The 24,157-nt window shown below is 38.1% G+C and overlaps 1 protein-coding gene across 1 annotated transcript in view; it reads left to right on the forward strand.

Moving 5' to 3' along the window:
* The window catches only part of LOC124158148, a 524,623-nt gene that overhangs the window by 445,569 nt on the left and 54,897 nt on the right, over positions 1-24,157 (forward strand). Inside the window, exon 3 of the mRNA XM_046533332.1 lies at positions 18,681-18,742. Coding sequence (XP_046389288.1) covers positions 18,681-18,742 — 62 coding nt within the window. The remainder of the gene's footprint in view (positions 1-18,680; positions 18,743-24,157) is intronic.

The raw sequence follows: 24,157 nt of genomic DNA on the forward strand, positions 1-24,157 counted from the left end.
ACAACGATACTCGAAGTCCTTTCTTCATATTTTTTTGTGATTTGGCTTCGTAATTAAAATATCTGTTTTGGGAATGTTCTTCTCAGAGAAAGAACAACGTTTAGAACTTAAAATTTAACATATTAATTGATAGCATCAACTTTGGACTTGATGAAAAGTGTTATTACCCTTCCCCTGAGGATGCTGTTACATTTTTTGGTATATATATTGTGAGATTGCCCGTCTCGGTGGCAGTGGGTCGAATCACTCTCGTGTTGAACTAAAAACTGCTGGTTATAATCCCTACAGGGTAAGATTTTTCTATTTAATTATTCGGCGTTTGTCAATGTTCATTGTTTATATAATTTTATTATTATTCACGAAATATGTAACAATGTTATTTATATTTATTATAACCATTTATTAAAAATTATGTAATAATTCATGCTTTCGCTCTTACTAGGTTGTTTTTATCTAGAAGCATTCCAGTGAAGTTTTAGGTACTGGGGATAAGAAATACATTTTTTTATAAGCGTTGGCAAAGAGATAATTACTTTTATTCATTGTGAGAGAGTAGGTTTCAATATTTGGAATCCGTCTGCTCTTAACTCATCTGCATCCAGTCACTGTGGATAAAAAGTTTCCGTCGTCATTACAGGTCTCTTTTCATGGGTGATTAATGCCAGCCTTAGTATTGAAAACGTTTTTAATTTTTGTGGTAGGATTTTGTTGGTTTAACGTGGCAAATTTTCATTACTGACCAAGATAAACCAAAATTCTATTTCATATTTTATGTTACCATCCCATATGTAAAAGACCCAACGAGTTTTTTTTGTGGTTGCATGCTGATAGAAAAAACATTGAATCTTCGAGGGGTTCCCACGTGGCTCCCATCTTTTTAATTCTACCTCCTTTCCCACAGATCATTTATTCCGCCATTAGCATCATTCCATGCTTCTCCCCGCCAACGCACTTCTTTTTTGCGAATCGATGGAACCGTAAAGTGACGCCTCCTCCAAATATTTCCCAGGCTACCGCCTCCTCCTCCCTCTAATCCGTTTCTCCTTCTACTCCTTCTTCTCACCAGATTCCCACCCGTTCCTCCTCCTTCCCACCTTCACTTGTTTTTCGTTTTGTTGTTTCTTCGCTGCGTTGGATACGGGGAATTAAGCGCACGCACCGCTACGCAACCATACTCTCCATCGGCCTTCTCCCCAGCTGTTTCACAACTCTTATATCTCCCTATTCTTTACTCTACCCAATCTTGGCATTGTCGTGAAGAGGATCTTTTGGTCTTTTCCAAGGACTATCCTATTCAAATCTATTTTTTTTTCATTATGTCTAAGACCGCTCTGCAATTGCATCCTTCACTTAGCCAATCATAGCGACACTAATGAGCAATTAATTTGTAATTTATGAATCATCTGGACCAATATGCAGTCGAGTATTTTTAGAATTGGCCTTGAAAGATTATATCGATGGCTGAGTTTTAACAACATGTATCTCAAAATAGCAGCTTTTTAGGAGAGCAAAAAACGATTTATTTTTTAATTGTATATAATTTTAATAGAATTAAAAAACCAAAAAAAGATAAAACTGTAAAAGAAGGATATATTTGCAAACAAAGAGTTGTATTTTCCTTGAATTTTTTTTATTAACAGTAGTAGCATTATTAACTCAGACCGGCCCAGTTTTGAGATACGTGTTGTTAGAACTTAGCCATCGATATGAGTAACGTGTTTCAAGAAACTAACAAATATTGAAGAAGCTGGACAATAAAAATAATTCTCTCAGTTTCAAGTATTACGACGGTGGTTTCCCGAGCAACATATAAAAAGAAATTGGTTTGTTCTTCCACATGGATTGCCCTGAAAAAACTTAATGCGCCTAACATAATCTTCCAATAATAATTTCCGAAAGCAAACCATGGCCTACCATAATTTATTTTATTGCGAATTATATTTACTCTCTCACCATTTCTTTCTTTATCGAGGTACAGTACTCCCTCTATAATCTCCCACTTCACTTCTCCGGCCCTGCCAGTAATCCGGAGTTTTATACAGGCGTCTACCAAGCGGGTAGCACTACTTCGCAGTTGAGCCTATTTCAACTCAAAAAATAGGGGAAGAAGTGCTTACTAAGAAGGGACACATGCATGAAACGTTCATTGGACTATTGATATAAAACAATAGAGCACTGTAATGTAATCTAATGTTTCTTTATTGTAGTTTTACTGTACGTTTTCACTTCAATTGCGTGTGTGTACTAATGTAGTGTACAGTACAATATATTATATATATGTATGTATACAATGAAACATAGATTCTGCCGCTTAATTGCGTCAGTTTTAGTAATTTCCCGTAATCTGGTGTTTTCCGCAATTCGACTCTGCTCTGGTCCGATATCTGCTGGATTATCGAGACACCACTTTTTTTTGGCAAATTTCTCTCAGTCTAAATGAAAATCATCCTTCAATTTCATTTAAATATTATAGAAATATCCGGCCACACCATGAACACCTTGTCTTCTGCATCTTTCATTTGCGATGAAATGAAATGTGGTAGGCCATACGTTGGCTTTCGTAAAATTTTATTAGAGATTACCTTCGGCACATCAACTTTTTTCAGGGCAATCCATTAGTTAGAACGTACCAATTTATTTTAATATGTTGCTCGGGACTGCACCGCCGTAATATTTGCCACTGAGAGAATTGATTTATTTTTTCAGCTACTCCAATATTTGTTAGTTTCTTGAATTACGCAATTCTCATAAAATCTTCTTTCAAGGCCAATTAAAAAATATACTCGACTGCATATTGGTTCTGATGATGATGTATAAATTACAAATTTATTGCGCTTAAATGTCGCAAGGAATGGCTGGGAGAAGGATGGAATTGCTGAGCGGTGTTAGATATAATGAAAAAAAAGGAATGGATTTGAATAGGTTATCACGTCATTGGAAAAGGCCAAAAGATCCTCTTCACGACAATGCCAAGATTAGGGAAACAGGTGTCTCCCACCCCGCCAGCCTTTTTACCGCTGGGTCCTTGGGCGGTATTCGTACGGACCATCTAATGAGCCTCTCTCAGCCCCAACTCCCTCCCCTTCTCTCCCAGCGGCCTCCACTGATCTTTCCCCTTCTCCCTCTAAGTCCCCCACCCTCTCCTTACTTCCAGCTCATCCCCAGATCCCGTGGCTCGCATAGCGGTCCGAAGGCAATACGCTCCCGAGAACTGAATCGCGTGACGTAATCTCTTTTCTTCTCCTCCTACAAATTTATCATAAGTTTTTCAGGTTTTTTAATTAATTTCGCTCCTTCTCATCCCCAGTCCTTTTAGAGCGTACCTATCCTCCTCCTGATGTCCGTATCCGGAGTCCAGTGCGAATTGTTTGGGATAGGAGCGCTAGGCCATGGGTCAAAGAGTTTTTTCGTCTCTCGCGAATCGAAGAGGTAGGTGAAAAAAGCATCCGCTCAAATATAGCAGAATAATTGCTCATTTTTTTTCTTTTTTTTTCACGGCTAGCCATTGGTTTTCAATACCTTATCAGTGAGTTCTCTTACGTTATGGCCAAAAGTTTGGGTAGGTAACTTTCTTGAGTAATGAGTTATTATTGCATCTCGTGGTCGTGACCTTCCGTAGCGGAACATTTTTCAACTATTGAATGAATTTATTGATCAGTCGCAAAACATCCCGTTTTACGATTGGCTTGCAAATTAACGAAGTTATAAACTTTTTTTAACTTATAACTCGCAATTTATATATTTAGGGAAAAACTCCTCGAGTGGATTGCAATATGAAACGTTGTATGTTCTCCGCTGTTGTTAAGAATCCCTAGCGTTATTTAAGAATTGCTAAACAAAGAATGATACGAAGAGTTGGCGCTTGTTGGTGGATGATCAATGACGCCTTTGAGGGCTTGTGTCCTCCTATTCGTTGAACGAAAAGCTGTATTTGGTAGATTTAAATAGTTTGAAAAATACTCGCCATCTCAGTGATCTACCTTGCATCTTCAATATTGAAGTATTTTAAGTTCCTCATCAAAGGTTTGCGTTAAATACAGACTTTTCGTATTTGAGAATTTTTGGAAAGGGTGCGATGTTGTCATTTTCTCTGTATGTGGAGTTTCATTCATCGCTGGAGTTTAACTTTGGTCGTCACAATTAGAGGCCAGTACTTGAAACGTTCCCATCAAACACGTGTTTTTGATTCAGGCATTTACTATTTTGACTTTTTTTGTAAAAAGTCGTCAATTTCTTTGTACATGGCTATGGATCGCAGAAATCGAAAATTTGATCTTCCGGATAAGAGGCTAATAATAACTGAAAGTCCTTCATCTAACATGTGTGTTTAATTCAGACCTTTCGTATTTGAGAACTATTCCTAAAAACAACTTGATCGTCAATTTGCATGTGGCTGCTTATAGCTGAAATCGAACTTCTGTCGTCAGGATCAGAGGCTAGGAATTAAAGTACTTCATCTAGCATTTATGTGGACCTTAAGGTAGACCTTTCGCATTTGAGATCAATTCCTAAAAACAGCGTGGTCGTCACTTTCTTGGTATGTGCGGCTATGCTAATCATTCTTTATTTTAGCTCTGGTACAAGAAGATAGAGAAATGATGGGAATCGGAATGTTCCCGCGATTCCAGCGGTGAAATTCAAAGAATTCCCTTTGCATCGCAAGGCGAGTGAGGATTGCAACGAGTCAATCGAGTCTAGAGGGCGTGGGAGTACACGTGAAGCCGCAGCTTCGAGAGTGACGACGAAAAGAATTCTTCGCTCACAGTTTTTTTTTTTCTTTCGTACGTCTCCCGCACTCTCTGTCGGCAGTTGGAGATGAAGTGTTCTCGGCCAATTTTCCCCTTTATTCTCGCTCTTTCCGCTTCGAATGATTATACGTTTCGTAAATGCTCATCTGGGGCTGGTACGGGACAAAAAAACACCCTCTAAATGTTCTCTTAACGTCCTGGTATTTTTCATTCTCCTCTTTTTTTATGAAATCCGCGAAGCTGACCTATTTCTGGAACGGATACATATATATATGTGTACATATTGTAAAAAAGAGACCTCATTTTCTTTCTTCCGCAGTTTTTTCAGTTCCCATCTTAAATTATTTTAGGTTGGATTCGGATATCTGTGGATTCAGCGTAAATAACCCGTTTTTTTATAATTGTATAAAAATCAAACTATTCTACCTATTTAGTAATTATAATGGCTAATAGATGGACTAATGCGTCAGTCCAAGTCGCTATCTCTTTCAATGTACGAAGAAGCTTTTTCCTACTCTTTGTAATTTTTAACCCTTTTCTCTTCTTTTCTCGGTGTCATTTTAAAGTGATTCTGATTTGGCACGTACACATAAACTTATATTTTTCTATATATCGTTATGAAAAAATATATTAAAGTTGTGCGCTAACAATCTTTGCTCACTAAACTATGCTCACAATCAGCTCTCTTGTATAACAATGACTAAGAGCGATTTTGAGTGGACTGCAGAATCCGACCTCTTTTTAGTAAATGTTATTTTCGTTCATACCTTATTTTATGCAACTAGACCCAATCATATAATCCTTCATTTAATATTATTGAATTCTGAGTGAATGCGTTGTAAGACAATTGAATATTTTGAATGAGACTTGTGCTAGCAATCATCAATTACCTTATAATTTGTTCGACAATGATTTCCTACAATTGATACTGTCACTCGTAATTATTAAGTTTTCAATCGCCACATTTTAAACAAAGTACTATATGAAGTATCTGCTGCACCTTGGTACCTTGTATGTTTCTTTATGCCCTTCGAATTTCGTAATTTCTCTCATATTTTTGTATTATCTACCCTCGACCTCTGTTTGCCTCCAAGCCCTTGCCAAAGGCAAAATTCGAACTCACGATCAATCGACTGGTTGTAAGAGGTGAAAGTACCTATTATGTAATTGCCCATTTTATAATGCATGTAATATTTTGTAAATTTTTACCTTCACAAAACCTACCTTTTTAGCTTCACATAAATTGGCAAAATCTTTAATTCTACGCATCATAAATTCTGGATAGTACACTTTGAATAATTCCGCACACGCCCTTTGGGGATGCATAGAATAGGTAATCATTGAAGTGACTGACACGTATTGCGCTCACTCTACTGTGCATTATGGTGAAAATGCGTGTTCCGATCCATAAATTTCCCGATTGTGGATATCGCCTTTAATTGCGTATAGATATACTATGCAACTGCCGTCCAATTATCCGCTCCAATTAATTCCGTCCCTTCGCTATTAAATGATACCCACCCGCGCCACGGTGCGTGGTGACTCAGCCGTTTCCTGGCAATGCATAATGTATGATACGGGTTTGCTTTCGCAGTTTGCGCGATCGGAACCCTCTAAGAAACCTCATTGTTATCTCGCCGAGAAGCGTAGAGCAGGCACCGAATAAGATGCGAGCGCAGATAAGTCTACTTAAACTCGAGGGTGTGGTCTGTTACTCTATTTAGCGATCTGACCGGGGACTGTTTGACCCAGTTTAATGCGATCAATGCGCGCTCGCAAGTACGGTTCTTGCGAGAGCAATGGGAAGTTGGCACTCAGGAAGATCTGATTGTTGAGATCTTAATTGTCTCGAGGTAGCTGCTAGCGTTGTGACGAATGCAATGAAGTAACTTTGATTGATTTTTTTAAATTTCAATATCTCCGTCGTTAAGTCGATTTGAAGTCTCAACCGAGCCTCGAGTTGTGGGACTATTCGACGGCCGAAATGACGACGGTGTTTACGGCCGGTAATATATTTAGAGTTGGAATAATCAGCGTGAATCATTCTGTCGTTCGCAGGTGAAGCAGTGCTTTCGCGGGGTTTATTAAAAACTCCCCTCGTCAGAATAAATCACTGTACTATTTTGGGCCGCAGAGTTGCATCATTGTTTCAGCAGCTGAGGTCCTCTGGTATAATAATCATCTCGGGAGTATTTATGGCGACAAAACCTATTTTAAAAATCAGTCATAATTTCTTTTCATCCAAATGGGGATCGGAAATCTATTGTTAACGGCCTTTCAACGTGTTGAAGAAATGACTCTTCTCCACCCTTCACTTCTATTAATGACCTCTCTATAGTGTTTTTGAGCGGACAGATTCCTTTAGTGGCCCATTCCAATTTATCCGAAAGTAATGTTATAGTAAAGGTACGTAATTATCAAGAGCGATAATCTGTGTCTACCTTTACGAGCTGATAACTTCCCTCAAATAGTACCTTCCCCGTTTTATCTAATTGCATTTATTCAGCGCTTAGGAAAGGAATGCTATATTTTTAGTTGCTTCTCTTCGTAAAAGGATTTGTCAATATTTAGCACCAGCATGAATAATTATTAAGCTATAGATTTAAAACGAAGGTTATGATTATTTTGTATGGTAAGCTTAGCTTTTCTCTCCAAAATTTTGTCTCATCGTATGACCAATCTTTCTAAAGTGAAGTCAACTCGTGCCAATATTTAATGTGAATCAGGCACTGGGTATTTAGGTTGCCTGTACGATTTTGTGATGAATTCATCCTTATGATAGTAATATTGTAAACCCTCATTGTTTGTGATTAAATTTTCTCTTGGCTACCATATTTTAATTTCGATTACAATAATATTTTTAAATTGCCATTTCTCTCTTGTTATTTCAAACTTCTTCACTTGCTTTTTATTCGCGAAGACGATTACTCATATCATTCCTGATTCTCTTCTTTAGTAGAAAGCCAAATTAAAGCTGATTTATCCCGTGCTCAGAATGGGTCTGTGGACTACGACGAAGAATTTTTTTTGTATTTCCACAAATTTTTTTAGTAATTTTTCATGGAGTGAAAATAATTATTCCCATTCTTAGCTATTTTGGTATACATAGCGCCACAGGAGGTGATTTTTGGGGCTGATTTAATCACTATAATTTTCTTTATCAGCTGTCAGTCTCCCAGGACGAGTCCTTTAATCGGAGCATCGTAATTGCATATGAAGGACTGCCTTGAATGAATTAATCTTCGAAGATTTATCAAATTAAAATGATCCCGAAACTGTTTTGAGACGTCCTCCTTTAACTTTGACCGCGGCCCTTTATGCTTGGAGGCATATGCCTGTTTTGGTGCAAGGAACAGTTACCATTCAGAGATGAGTGTGCAAAAGGTCTCGGGCACATCTTTCCACGGAAACACTTCTTCCCTGCGGTTAGTTACAAAAAACACTTCTTATTCCTGAAGACGATTACTCATATCATTTCTAATTCTCTTTTTTTTCGTAAAAAGGAAAATTATAGCTTCTTTCTCATTCGACCACAATTTGGGGATCAGAATTAGGTGAACTATAAAGCCATGATTTCCAGAGTGAAGGTCTTTCTTTCAATTTGAGAATGGGTTTTTCTATTATTCTCACGATTAATTCAACATCATTTTCTCGGGTTATTATTTTAATATTGTTTGTTATGTTAACTCGAGGTCGGATATTACCTTCTCTCAAATAGTAGGTATCTATTTTATGTTTTTTAATGAGCGTAAGAAATATCTATCTATTATTTTTCCCTACCTTGTGTTCTTCCCATCGTTTGAATTTAATTGCTAACAGACACAATATTAGGCTCTCCTTGCGGCGGATTGTCACTCATAGAGACGGTGAATGTGACGTCACCTTCTTGTGGGGGGTACGATTATTTTTTACTCATTTCAATCGCTTATATCTCGACTCGTAGGTTACGATAGAACATAAAATTTTAAATAATATAATTTTCCAACGTAATTTATGTGAGTGGTCACTTTAATTGAAATCGGGACGAAACACTTCGTTTTTCTTTCTTGCCGTAAGGGGGTTCTGGCTCAAGTCTTATTATAAAATCATGCAAAATCGAACTGAAGCCCTCTTCTCTCGAGAGTGTGTTCACTGTAATGAGCGAAATAAATAAATTTTTTAGCAAATTTCTTTCGTAATGTGTCTAATTTTATGGTTTTTCTTTATTATGCAGTAATATTCTCTTTTGGTCAGACGCATATGTTATAAGTATGCAGAATGATGATTTAGGTTGATATCGTGCAATGCTTATTCTTTATCCGGTATCTCGGTCCATTATTTTCTTGAGAAAGTTTACGTCTTATCTCCGACGTCATGAGCCATATATAATTTATTTCGATAGTCCTATTTTGCCTATTTATTCCGTGAATTTTGGCCGTCATCGCTATTCCCCGTTAATAAACAATTTTATCGTGCTGAGTTTTAAATAATTCTCCAAAATAACTAATGTTCTCTTAAGGTAGCTCTCAATATATCATATGAAGAGTACTTTCTTAAATCCGGAAAGGCGTATTTAGGATATAATTTTGCGTAGAAGAAATATATTTTTGCGCACATAAAATATTTTGTCCTCATTTCAAGAATTAACTTGCTAGAAAGTGAAAATTTATTGTCGTGAGTTACCTGTATTATTGTCAGAATGGTATAAATTATTATATTTTTCCGTTTCGACTTGGCAACTTTAATCCACATTATTTCACGTTTAGTGAATTACTTTCACATGGGACCATGGAGATGTTGGGATTTAACTGGAATTTTCCAAATCAAAGGATTGTGCAAATCTCAGTATATTTTTGATGAAATTAGGTAGAGAAATTTCCATGAAAATGGCCTTAACTTTGATTATGTGACAACTTCTCTGTCAATGTCGAAACTTTTTTTTTCTGTGATGACGTCCTTCTACGCGCAGTCGCCCGATGTCAGAATGTTAACAGCGGTCTGTTCCGCCAGAGGTGGTCCTTCCTCCCACCCCCCCTCCTGAACTAGCCTCTCCGTCTCCACTGATCTCTGTCTTGTTGGGGGTGCGGGTGGCGATGATATGGTCCCGATAAACGGCAAGAAGCTGAACCAAGCTTAAATGTTGAGCTGTGCCTATCCAGCTTTGGCGGCGCATACATCAGTCCTCCTCCCCCCCCCCCCCCCATGGTACTGTTAACCCCAATTAATCTTTCCGTCTGAAGCAGCGATAGGAGAAGTTGTTTGACGACTATCGGCTTCGTTAGAATGTGCATTTAGAAATCCGGACGGACGAACAAGATGTTCCGTTCGGTAGGTGTGCGACAAAAAAAATGCCTTTATCTGGTTTGGTTCACAATGGAGCTTTACATGAGTAATTTATCTATTTGGGCGTGAACTTTAAAAGGGGAATAGTTAAACCTTAAGTTACGAGCTATCAGATCTTTTTTTGCGCAGACTTGAGTTGAAAAATGCGCGGTTCACGAGGAATTCGACGTTTATCTCTCACTTAAAAGGTCACTGCCTGAATGGCCGACTGTGAAAGGGAACACAAGTCCTATTCGCGCGAATCATTGAAAATGAAAAGGAATAATTCCTGTGGTAAGTTATCTTTCGATGAATTTATAAAATGAAATCAAGCAGGCGTTTGTTACCTTCTAATTCAATCATCATGTCTCGGACAGGACTGTTTTATTGCCCCGAATTAATTATACTAGGAAAGAGAATTTCCTTCATCTTTACCTCCAATTGCAAATATGATTCCCAGCATTAACTAAGTTTTTCAACCCGGAGAAGTGCTTTGGATACTCGAGGTTTTGAGCTCATCCCATGCTAAGGCCGGAATCACACGATATTTGATCTTATACAAGTTCATACGGGTCAATTAAGTAAATTTGATAGGCGTCTAATCTTCTGTTTTATTGGCTCTGGAGAAGTCCGCTACCGCCGGGATGTGAACTCGAAACCACGGGGTGAAAGCTATAGAGTTATGTATAATTAGAGACATCCCTGGTCTTTAGGTAACTATGCATGCAATTACTCTCGTAATGAACCCTGATACCATGTATTTTAGATTTTAGGCTGTTATGTTGTCAGCTTTACATATACATATATATTTCATAGAATCAGCGTTGCTCCTAAGAAGCCTAAGAACGCCTAAAGCTAAAGACGTCATCCGAAAATTGAATGCACCTAGATGCGGCTAGTTATTCTCTAAATCGGCTTTAATTTATACGTTTCGGCAGCACAATATGCCATAGTTTTTCTGGTGGAGACACATCGTCATGCAGATAAAGGTGTTGTCGGTCTTTGAAAATTTGTTGCGTCGTCTTTAATGGCTGGATGGACATTCCCTGCCCTTGATTTCTTAGGAAATTAACAGATATTTTGTAGCAAATTTTGTTTCTTGTTGATTCTATTTTTAATGATTTGTTGCTTGAATTTTGAAGAATATTTATTTCTTAATTAGGATCCCTGCAGACTAAAGGGCCACGGTGCCTCTTATTGATGCCTGCTTTCGTTTTCTTTTTTTCTGTCCTCGCCAAATTGACCTTTTCGCTTGGATTGGCCCCAAGCGTGTCCCGATTGCGTCTCGCTTATCTAAATGGTGGAAAAAGAAATAAGCTTGCACTGAGCTCACTAGACGACATCTCCCACAACGCCCTTTACTCCACGCTCCAAGCTGACCTCTGGGAGCTGAAATAAACGACCCGAGTCAAGATGTGAGAGCAGTTAAAGTCAACGGGTCTCTCTCTCTGTTGGCCTAATACCCATGAAACGAGCGGGCTCCCGCCCGTAACGAGATATTTTCAAGGAGCTAGACGGGTTCCTTAGTCGCCGCTCGATTTACTTTGCGATTTGCAGACGTGTTGATGTTTTAAATGTTTAAGGCTATGCAAGTCCTACAGAAACTGCGTTTCAATAGATTTTTTCAAAATACTAACCCAGGCGTTGCATTCATATTGTTGAATACTCCATACGTTTTTGACCCACCTAATTTGAAGTTAGAATTGAGATTCATGGACTGGTTTAATATTGATTGAAAACTTGATATGGTAAGTAAATAATAGGCAGCTTTTCGCATTTTATTTTATTACCTATATACCTACACATTAATATATATGTATATTAATTACCTATTCAGTAGAGAGTTACTGAACGATTGTCGTGAATAGATTTTACTGCTAAGAAAGTTTTCTTAGGAGATTCCTAGGGTTTGCATTCAAAATGTTTTTCATGCATGCTATATAATCCAAAATTTAAGTGGACAAGTGCTTCTGTATATTGCTGCTACTGGAACTTATAAGTGCCGAACATTTCGCCATATCCTAAGGAATAACACACTAGACGAACGAATCGATTTGAATCATTGTTGCTTTATCTAATTTTTCACCATGCAGCGATATATTCCCTATTTTTGTTAAATACAATCTAGTAATTGCACTCACTTGGAATACCATTGAACAGTTATGAATTTATGTAAATTTAAAATCTCGATAGTAAATTTCTGTTAACGTCACCAATAATTTACCTGTGAAATGCGGATTATTTGTATTATATGCAATCATAAACATTTGTAGGTCCTATAGCGATGTTTTATATTGGATATCGTGCTGAATAAGTGGAAAAAATATACATCTTATGTAGTTTCTTTGGGCAAATCCCAGGAATACCTCACGTCCACACAACTTCACCAACGTTGTGTAAACAGGGGTACCTCATGAAATATTAAATAGAGCTAGACAAGGATCATTTTGCAATATTTTTTGTTTAATGAGTGGTGATTGACAGCGTATGTAGTGGCCACCTGGAGAAGCCTCTATAGTAAAATTCGTGTTTGTAGTAATAGGAGCAAGTGAGGAGCATACAGGGATCTGTGGGAGCTGGGATGCTGTGTCTTGTTGAGGTGAGAAGAAAGACATCTCCGGGAGATAAAATAGATTGGCGAAGGGACTTCTTAAATAGATTCTCTCTCTCTGGGACCGGGGGCGAAGGGGACCACGGTTCGACCCTTATCTAGTCTAGACGGGATCACGATCGGAAGACAGGGCTTCCTCCATGAGCGTATTTGTGTGTGTTGTTGGTTAGTGTGAGGGGTTCAGGGTGAAGATACGCGCGGATGTTGAGCTCATTTTTTCTTCTACCCTGTTGATCTAATCGTTGGGGGCGGGCGGGTGATAGTTTTGTGTGTGGTAAAGGGGTGGGAGACGGCTTAAAGAAATTGCGAGGGGGTAAGGGTGATATTGAGGGGCGAAAGGTTTAAGGATCGGAAGGGCCTTAATCCAGATGGGAGAGACAAGAGGAAAGGGGTGAGGCCCTTTTAGTTGGACAAGACGATGGGGAAATGGACTGCGGGAGAGACGAACGGCTTTATTAGGGCGACTTAAAGAGACCTTCTCCTTGGGGCTCCCATCTCAATGGTCAAGAGACTTTATCGCTGCAGAACGCGGCAAAAAACCGGGGCCCGGTATTGTCCCACAGTCCTTTCCTTTGCCCAGGCGAACTTCATTATAGCAAGGTGGTCGCGGGATAAGTTATCTCGTGACAGAGATGTTGAGTGGAGATAGTAATTTCAAGCTTATTGCCGCAATGAAACGTGTGTGAAAAATTTACATATATTCATTCTTGTACTATAGGAATTTTATTAGCGGACAGACAGTGCTTAGCGACGGTCTTATATCAATTTGTTTTGTGTGACACTGCCGACGATGGTCCGTTAAAACTGACGACCTCGCCTGCGAAAGTTATAATGTCAGTTATAGGCAAAATTATGGATTTTTTGTTCATAGTAAACTACGAATAATTATCAACATTCATTTAAAAGCATACGTTTGAGTTCGACCATTGCAAAACCTGCGTCTGCATACTTTAATATGTCAAAAGCATTCTCTGAATTTTCACTTAAATATTTCACAAGTTTAAATTATAATTATGCTTAATCATTTCTCAGTCACTAATAGTAATATTTTGGTCAGATATATGCACGCAGTAACCGACAAAAATTTGTATTACTTACTGTGTAAAATAAATGTATACACCTATAATTATCTATGAATTAATTCCGTGTGCACTTCTCCTGTTCATTGTAATTTAGATCACGCTAGTCCCGCATGGGAAATATTTTAAATTCAAGAATGATCGAATATCATTGTAGCAACTCGATCTGTTGGAAATGAATTACGCATTCTCATGGATTAGTGATTTCGCTGAAATGCAGAATGCCATTTCTGACTTGTGCTTAAGTCGTAAAATTTCTATATTGCGATTTGCTGAATTTGTGATACTCAGGGTAAATCTATGATTTCTCTCTCTCTCGCTCTCATTATTTTTTCTCTTTGGTGTGGTTGATTGCTTTGTGATTTTTCTCCCCCTCTCGTTCCCTATTGAAATCACTATGCATAACCTTTACCTAGCAATAAATAATGGTCGCGAGTTCCGTTTAACGAACGAAAAATTGAATCTTGTCATTAACTAGTTGTAGCGTCGAAAGGTCTACATAGAAGCGTCGAAATCGAAAAAAAATACATGTAATTCGACGAATAAATTGATCTCCAGTTTTACTAATCTAATTTCAGAGTGATCTAGCATCTATCAATTGAAAAAAATCATCCCTAATATATCTACTAGTTAATTATAATCTTCATTTTTTTGTAAGACTGAATTCGTTGGCATTATTTATAGTTACGTAATGAGGATGAATAATGCTTGTAATAGGGAAAGAGAGGGGAGAAAAATAATAATAAAAATAATAATATTATATGTTACTTATACATGCGATATGAATGGAGGAATTCGTATGAAGAATGTTGGGAACTCTAGCTATCTTTCAGATATCCTCAGTTTTCCCAGGCTTTCATCACTTCCCGCCCTCCAATTGCATTTAATCAGACCTCCACTTAGGGACCTATCCTCTTCGCCACTTATTTTCAGGGCTATTTTACCTAACTCTCGAGTATTATCGTTTTTCTAAAGCCTCCTGCCGCCGTAAAAATAGGTGAAAATCATTTTAATAGCGCGCGTGCGCACGTGAGTTATCTGTGGAATTTTATTCCCGTGTTTTTTTACGATACCCTTCAAATTTTTTTCCGATTTGGTGAGATGTGTTTATGAAATTCTTTCCTCCTTAAAAATTTTCCTACCCACCTCTTTTTAGTGCCTTGTTAAGAAGTGTTCTCATTACGTTCATGAGAGCGGCAGTAATGAGTGCGGTTTAATCCGAAGAACGGCGATAATAGGTTCAAATGAGCTATCGTTGCCCCATAGTAGAGATTCACCCGAGACCACCGCCTTTGTTGAGGTTCGTTCGAAGAGAAGAAAAAAAGTATCAACTCTCTTGACCGCATCATCGCGGAGCCTATTAAGCGATATTTACGGCCTATTCGTGAATTTTCCGATTTTTTTCCCGACGTAATTAGATCTCATTGCGTGGCCAATTCGATTTTATTTTTAGAATTCGCAGTGTTTCGGGGAAAAATTGGTGGATTAATGGGTAGAGAATTGGGTTTCTGGCCGAAGAACTCTGGGTTAAAATTGCGCAGTGTTAAAACAGGGCAGTTAGATTTGGCCAAAGGAAAGGAATTGACCCCCTCTACCATGATTGTGTGATGTTCGCACCCCAATAGCGTAGTTTGTTATGAGCTCTAACTTCACCTATGCATGACAATCTTCGAAGTGAATCGCTTAGTGGGAGCTTTGAAAAGCCTTTAAATTTTCTTTTATGCGTCATTAACTGGCGTGATAATGTTTCTAAAATTCCAGATATGAAAAAATAAATGCTTAAAATTGAAAAATTAATCCTTAAAATGTTTCTTAAAGCGTGGTTTAGGAAATCAGCCTCTTTTTATTAATAGAAAGGAAATTGATGGAAATGTTTCGATTAATAGAAAGTTCTTTTAAAAGTGCCTATTTTAGCAATGGGTGCCAGATTTTGAAATAGCAGTAACGTATTCAGTCTCCTTACTCTTCTTTCTTCAAACTTTTATGGTGTACAGAGTAGACCATGGACCCGTTAAAATTAATATCTTTTAAAACGGATATTTAACATAAAAATTTTAACAGTGTGCTTTCTCGAAGCTCAAATTTTTATATTTGAGATACTGGCTAATGTCAATAAAGCTTCAATGTATATTCCCCGAAAATTTCAACAACGATAGTGTGGATAATAATAAGGTAATACCACAGGGAATTAAGACAAAATAATTCTATTCGAGCAAGATAAGCTTTCCTCGTGAATTGGTGTTTTTACGACAGTGATTATGCGTTTAACACTTGAGATCATGTATCTCACATTCACTATTTTCTGTGATGTAAATTATTAGCTTTGAGATGAAAGAAAATGTTGACGAAAGGCTACTCTTTATACCCCGAAAACGTTTACATTATAAGTTCAAAATAGATTATGCGTCACAAAGAAAGGCATATCTCTCCGCATAATTTTCGCTCCAATGACAGATTACTTTGATGATTTTTTGTGACAGATATTTTAATGATAGTTAACTCGCGTAAAGCTTACGATATCATTTTCAAATGTTCAGAGTAAGGAGATTAGACCCTATTGACATTTTTCCTGTATCTCCAATATTAGAAAATTAAATACGAGAAAACGATAAACTTAAAATAAGCATTAAGTTTTAAATTATCAAATTCGTGGTACTGGTAGTTGTTGATAACGGTGTACACAATATACTGTGAAATTTTCAAGATGATAGCTTAGTTTTCATCCGATAATCCGTCACCCTTTAGTGGTTCTGAACGAGGTCGCACTTTCACCAGCAGAAATTCTCCCGTGATCATTCCCAAAAACATACAATCTGCACCCTAGTGATATATTATATTATCAGGGTGTAGATTATAAAAAACAATGATAAATTATTAATGTGTCCTCTATAGCCGTCCTTAGTTCTCAGTTCATTAGGCTTGAACCAGTTTACGTCTTCTGGATCAAAGAACGCAGAGCTTATTACTGCAGATCGACGATGGACTTTGAATGAGTGGCATGACCAAACGCTGCGTTTTATAACTAGCCTGTCTGAATTTGCATCTAGAAGATGTTGACAATGGTCTCCTATATATGTATACTGTGAAATTTTCAAGATGACAGTATAGTTTTAGTCGGATAATCCGTCCCCCTTTAGTAGTTCTGAACGAAGCTTCACTTTCATCAGAAGAAATTCTCCCCTTTTCGTTTCCAAATGCAACCTCAATTCTGGCACGGGTCGTCCGTTGACACACGACCGAGTCTTCCTCCTCCTAGCTCCGCATTCTCGAGCGATGGCCGGTGGAATATCGCTTGGGTGCTATCGCGCGCGTGATTCACTCCGATCGAAGTGTTTTGGCGGGCGCATCGGATTGCGGATGCGATATCGAGCACGCAACGCGGCCGTGCCCTTCGCTCGGACGCCCATCGGTTCAAGGGCGAGGCGAATGTGACGAAATGGGACGGCCATTAGAATTTCATGAGGGCCTATCTCATCACGCAGAACTCGGAAATGATACGAGCGCTCCGATATTTGCTCCCAGTTCACCCAAGAGGACTGCGTAGAGGAAGCCCAATTCCATCCCAAAGAATGCCCCACGGTCGCATTTTCACGAATATTACAAAAGAGGATACTCAAGTCGGCCCCTAAATTAGTTGTCAATCACCGCGCCTTTAAATGGGTTTACAAAAGTCGCCACTCGCGTCGCTGCCGGACAAATTGATCCACGGACCAATTGAGTTTCCACGGGGAAATAAGGTATAATCAGCGGTTTTGACCTAAATTTGTGTACATGATGATGTGATCTACCAAATCCATTAAAGCTCGATTCTATTCCTCTCAATTACAAACATTATACCGAAAAACGTTGGAAAAAAGTGGATCGCATTGCACTCATCACCGCGCCGCGGACATTTTTGAAAACCGATTAATATGCGATCGAAGAGGCAACAGAGATCAGCCTTCTATGAAATGGCATTGGGCCTCTCTTTGCAGCCCCCTTGTGCATTTTAATCGGTTTTCGAAAATGTCCGCGGCGCGGTGATGAGTGCAGTGCGATCCACTTTTTTCCAATATTTTGCAGTATGTTTGTCATTGCGAGGAATAGCAATGAAAAGTTATGATTTTTATAAATTATATCGTCATGATTGTACATTTCGGTTGTCACTGATAATAATGCCTCATCTCCTCGAGAAACTCGGATCAAATTGTCCGGCAGCGACGCGAGTGTCGACTTTTGTAAACCCATTTAAATGCGCGGTGGGTGACAACACATTTTGAGGCCGACTTGAAGATCCTCTTTTGTAATATTCGTGTTCTACACCTCTCGTTGTATCAAGAATGCACGATATGGCTTGCTCCTCAATCCTTATGCTTTCTTCGCGTATTCGGAAGCTTTTCATCGGAAATGAATCACTCAATGTAATTTATTTTAATATTATTTATACATTCCATTTCCTCTAATCAGAGATTAATTTGCCGCTTGGTTGAGCATTTATACGTCGTTCTGAGATGCACTGCATTTTTGTGTATTAATGTTTGCATGCATGGATGAATAACAACTATAATGATAATTGCACGTGTCATTCACCATTATTAGAAGGATAAAATTTCATTCTAACATTAAAAGCTGCTGTTGGCTAAATCAGGGTACTGGATTAGAAGTTCGGGAACTGAAACGGAAGAAATATGGTTATTCTTATCTCTACAATTCGAGACGCTGAACCCTCCGCCACTCATATGACTAATGTAATGACCACCCCAGTTGATTAGTTTATCTACGAAAAAGGAGTAGTAACTCATCGTTTCGTGTTTCTATGGATTTTCTCTGATTTTTGGTTGAACAAGTAATCAAGATGTTTTACGCTTTTGTCCTGAAATTCTTGCTGTGTTTAAAACTAAAAAATAGCTTCATTTGAAAGTTGCAAGGAAATGCTAATATGTCTTTCCCATTTCTTTTCAGTTTTAAAACGGCGAGATCCAGTATCACATATCCACAACACCCCTAGCGTAGGATTCTCAAAGGTAATATTCAAATTTTTATTTTGTATAATTATGATTTTTCTGTTATATGTAATAGGTTTTACATTATTTGCGGGCTTATTATTAAGTATGTAACTATTTTACTTATTTTTGGCTTCTTTAACTTAAATTACCTGTATGCAACGATATAATATCACTTGTGCGAGCATAATTACTCGCTAATTCTGTTCATAGAAGTTGTTATTGAGAGTAATAATGGAAAATATTTTGTTGCAAAATTTTGTTTGAATACATTTACCGTAAGCACGAAAGCTACTTAAGCGGGTTAAAAAATTGCGTAGCTGTTCCGCGGATATCTGAAATGTGGATTGTGAAAAAGTAGCCCACCAACTCATTTTATCACAAAATGGTTTAAATATTTAATTAGGACGATAATCAATTTCCCTGGTCTTTAAGCGCTCCATCTGTTTCTCATGTCGTTTCATATGTCTACCACGGCTACATACTATTTCCATTCTAACCGAAGCGATGCATGAAATAACGCAATGCTATTAATTTTTTATTTATTTTACCATTTCTCATACGTAATGTATGAGAAATGGTAAAATAAATAAAAAATTAATAGCTACTTTTTCGCAATCCACATTTCAGATATCCGCGGAACAGCTACGCAATTTTTTAACCCGCTTAAGTAGCATTCGTAGTATGAGAAATGGTAAAATAAATAAAAAATTAATAGCATTGCGTTATTTCATGCATCGCTTCGGTTAGAATGGAAATAGTATGTAGCCGTGGTAGACGTATGAAACGACATGAGAAACAGATGGAGCGCTTAAAGACCAGGGAAATTGATTATCGTCCTAATTAAATATTTAAACCATTTTGAGATAAAATGAGTTGGTGGGCTACTTTTTCACAATCCACATTTCAGATATCCGCGGAACAGCTACGCAATTTTTTAACCCGCTTAAGTAGCATTCGTACTTACGGTAAATTTATTCAAACAAAATTTTGCAACAAAATATTTTCCATTGTTACTCTCAATAACAATTGATATTCGTACTTAAGTATTTTCCAACTTCCTCGGAGTTCCTGGGAATTTGGACTACCCAGCTATCTACTCGGGTGCTGGAGTAAAAATAATAACTGGCACACTCCTATCTTTACTTTTCAAGACCTTAAGCCCTCCATTAATCATGTGATGAAAATCTCGACCACCCTTAATATACTTTGTCTCTCACGCCCTCTCTTTTCTTCGCATTTCTTTGAACTCAAATCGATCCTCTACATGCATGATGAGTTCTGATGCCCGACTAGGCCATCGTACTCAGGGCTTTGACTGTGCTATGAGCAGGGGCGCCGACTTATAAAAAATATTGGGGGGGCCCATATCGGAGGTCTTGCCCCGGGAAGGAGTTCAATTCAAAGTGTGTCGCAGCACCAGGGGCGCCGACTTATAAAAAATATTGGGGGGGCCCATATCGGAGGTCTTGCCCCGGGAAGGGGTTCAATTCAAAGTGTGTCGCAGCACCAGGGGCGCCGACTTATAAAAAATATTGGGGGGGCCCATATCGGAGGTCTTGCCCCGGGAAGGGATTCAATTCAAAGTGTGTCGCAGCACCAGGGGCGCCGACTTATAAAAAATATTGGGGGGGCCCATATCGGAGGTCTTGCCCCGGGAAGGGGTTCAATTCAAAGTGTGTCGCAGCACCGAAACTATCATGATTCACACCACTTGATTCAGTTAACCTGCTTAACCTTATAATTATTTGTTTTAACACATTGTTGAATTTATTTTAAAAGGTAACTATCGTCAAACATGGGAAGTGAAAATTAACAATATATTTTTTTTGATTTCACAAAGCATAATATAACTTAATTATTTCTTGAATTATTGAAGGGGCTCCGCCCCCCCAAACGAATCTTTGAGAGGGCTCGGGCCCCCTCAGGCCCCATGGAGTCGGCGCCACTGGCTATGAGTGAGGTTCACTCGAAGCCCTGAGTACGATAGGTGAGTTTGACATCGAAACGTCGGCAGAAATGCAGTTTGACCCGGTTGCAATCCCGAGAACTGTTCATGGAATCTATTCGCTGGGAAAGAACCAAATCTTTGATTCCCTGCGTTTTTATCGTGTCGTGCGTTTCCACTATTTCGTGTCCATTTCCCATGCTGCTCCATTCTTTTTCTCCGTCTTTCCAAGCCACGATCACACACGTACACATGTGTGGCCACACATGAACAATCTACCCATCCAGACTTTCCTTAATGGTCCCATTCCACATCATGGTCCAAACCTCTCAACTCCCTCGTTATAAACATTTTTTTTCGGCGCCCATTCCTTTAATATCTGGTATTAGTCCGGAGCTCAAAAGCACAATGTCTGGAGGTCGTTTCCATGGTCTCGAGCGGGAGATAATAATGTTGCCCACGCATGGGAACTCTCATGTATAATATTGTCTAATATTAAGAGTACTCGCAGTTTATAATTTGGCACGGGGACGTAGCTGGGACTTGAAGAGAGAGATTTCTCGCCGATTGGGATATTTTTTTGTTCGAAGAAAAGTGGAAAGGCTGTTTTTTTGTGAAAAATATGACTATTTCGAATTTTTTTAAAGAATTTTTCTCGTTTCAAAACAAGAAAATTGGTGATATTTATGTGGAAAAATGTTTCTTTGGGCTGAAATTGGGATTTATGCTCTTTCTGATGAGTTATCTGAGGAAAACTTTCAGAAATATTCTAAGGAATTTTCTCACCCATGCTAACGGATCCACTCCAACCGCACCAGATATTTAGAAAATGTGTGCGTTATTTTAAAAAAATAGATGTGTGGTTTATTGAGTTTTCATGAAGTAATTGATTGTTATTTTCATCTTTAAATGTCAATTCCGGTGCCGGTCTATTAATGCATTATCATATTTTCACCACGGATACCAATCTATTTTTTGCGTCACAATTTTCCTACTAAATTTATTTATTATAAACTTTATACTTTGTGCCTTATTTTCAATAAATCCAATTTTAAATGACATGAAGGCCATACTTTACACATTTTTTGTAACGATAGTTAGTTCTAACCATTCGATTCAGTCTCGAAATGGTATTTCTCTAAATTTTATTTCATCTACCATCTATGTCATTTTTTATTCCTGCGGAGTAGCTTCGTTTATATGCTTCCTTCTTTTATTTATTGGTTTACATAAAAACTTTGGAATGTTTATAATCTATTTATTCAATCAGTAAAAATAATAATGGTATTTGAACTAGTGCTTGGACTGACCTACGACGGATGCGTTGAAATATATAACCTTTAATGCTCTCTCCAACTATTTATTTGCTACTCTTGAATCGCGTCCGAACGCTCGGCGAAAGTTGATTTATCATAAAAATTATGTGTTTTTTTATGATGAGGCCAGGCAATTCAAACGAAATATTTGATACGATTTTACATTATAGCTCGAATGAATTTGGAAAATGTGTGCATAAGAAATTTTTGTAATGTTGTTTGAAAAACTTTTGGTTACTGATTGTTTTATTTATAATTTTTATTTGCGTTGCCAATGTCTCTCGTTTCTTTATTAGGGACAAATGAAATAAGCCCATAATCCATGGAATCCATGAGGAATAAATCGTTACAGAAGCAGTATAAGCTAGGTCATTTGAAAATGCATATATTTACACAAGCACAGTATCATCATTAGTCAACAATCCTAATATTGGTTTGACGCAGCTCTCCATTTCTCTCTCCTATCCGCTAATCTTTTCGTAGCTACATATTTCTTCTCTTTTACATCCTTTATAACTTGTCCTATGTAACTCATTCGGGGCCGTCCCTTGCCCTTTTTCCCTTCCACTTGTCCTTCAACGATTGTCTTCATCAGACCATCGTGCCTCAAAATGTGGCCAACTAAGTTGTCCCTTCTTCTGCTTAATACTTTTAGGAGGCTTCTCTTTTCTCCCACTCTTCTTAGCACTTTCTCGTTACTCACACGGTCAATCCATTTTATCTTCATCATTCTTAAGCACAGTATGTATCCCGGGAAAGCTGTTATTCTGAATTAAAGTACCAGTTTTACCAGTTTAAACCCTCTTCCAATCTCATAGTTACTTTGAAGCGGGGAAATTTTTGGCGGAAAACGTTCATATTGGCGTGTTAGGGTTTCCACGGGGACTGTCTCACTTAATTTTTGCTTTCATTACGAGATTTTTATTTTCACTTGTTCTCAACATATTTTAGATAGTCATTTTTTTAATTAAATTCTATTGTTTTTCAAAGGAAGTCTTGTAGGCTAGTATCTTTGGACATACTTCGCCGATGGGGTTATAATATAGGCTTGCGTGTTCACACTGAAGGTTTTTTTTTAAATGCCTTCAATTTTGTTAGTGCTAATATTCACATAATGACTGCATCTTCTTATATACGTCATGAGGGCAGATACGGGATTCTGATAATTTTTCCCGAGTCGTGACCTTCCTTCAGTGGCAAAGAGACGATGTGCGCAGATGTGAAGCCGCGGCTACCCTCTGAACAGGTTTCTCGAGTTAATTTATTACATCGTTACTGTTCGTGTCATTATTGAAATTTCGCGAGGGCGGGAGTAAATTGTCTTTCTTAATACATTTTAAGGATATTTTAATGTTGATTCCATCACGATTCGCAATAATTATACACTTTTTGGAAATGGACTGCTTTTTCGCGGCAAGTATAGTTTCATCATTAATCAAATATTAATCATATCGTGGAAAAAAGGGTTTATTAAATGGGATGTTTTTGGCTGATCATTCATGATTATCCTGGAAATATTTAACAGCTGTAATTTTAATTTTTCAGCCATGAGTCAGTTCCGTTTCGGTTTGGAAGAGAATCCAGAGTGCATAATTTATTGTCTTCTTTTTGTTTTGCTTTCCACGAATAAAATTAATGGCTTTGGCCATGCTGTTGAGATAATTGGGCCTGTATCAAACCTTTTCTCATTCAGTGAAAATCTTGCACCTCAGCCACTGAGCAGCGCAATTCAAACTGAAATAATTGGTCTCCGAGAGAATTATGGTGAGTAATGATTGTAACAATTGTTTTTCTCTCGTGGGCTGCTTTGAAAATATCCCGATCGTTCGTTTCTTGGGCGTAGTTTTTCTTCAAACTCGCCAGAGATTCATTGCGTTCATGACTACCGTTACTGCAGCAAAGAGATTCTCCATCTCCCTAACATTCATGATATATGAGGTTAATGTTTACTGAAGATGGATGTATGAATATACACCAGAGCAGCGAGTCCAGGAATACTTGTTTGACCCGTGTTTACTGAGTGATATATTCGCTTGTGATTAGAAGGAGAGACTACTTCACTATCACGACCATTGGGGTAAAGTGCTCTGTTATAGGTTATGTGCGTACTTTATTAGGTTATCTAATTCAGTCATTCTCTTAAAAATAACTGTACTTATGTGAATACCAAAA

This window comes from Ischnura elegans, chromosome 4, assembly GCF_921293095.1.
Source record: "Ischnura elegans chromosome 4, ioIscEleg1.1, whole genome shotgun sequence".
Classification (NCBI taxonomy): Eukaryota; Metazoa; Arthropoda; class Insecta; order Odonata; family Coenagrionidae; genus Ischnura; species Ischnura elegans.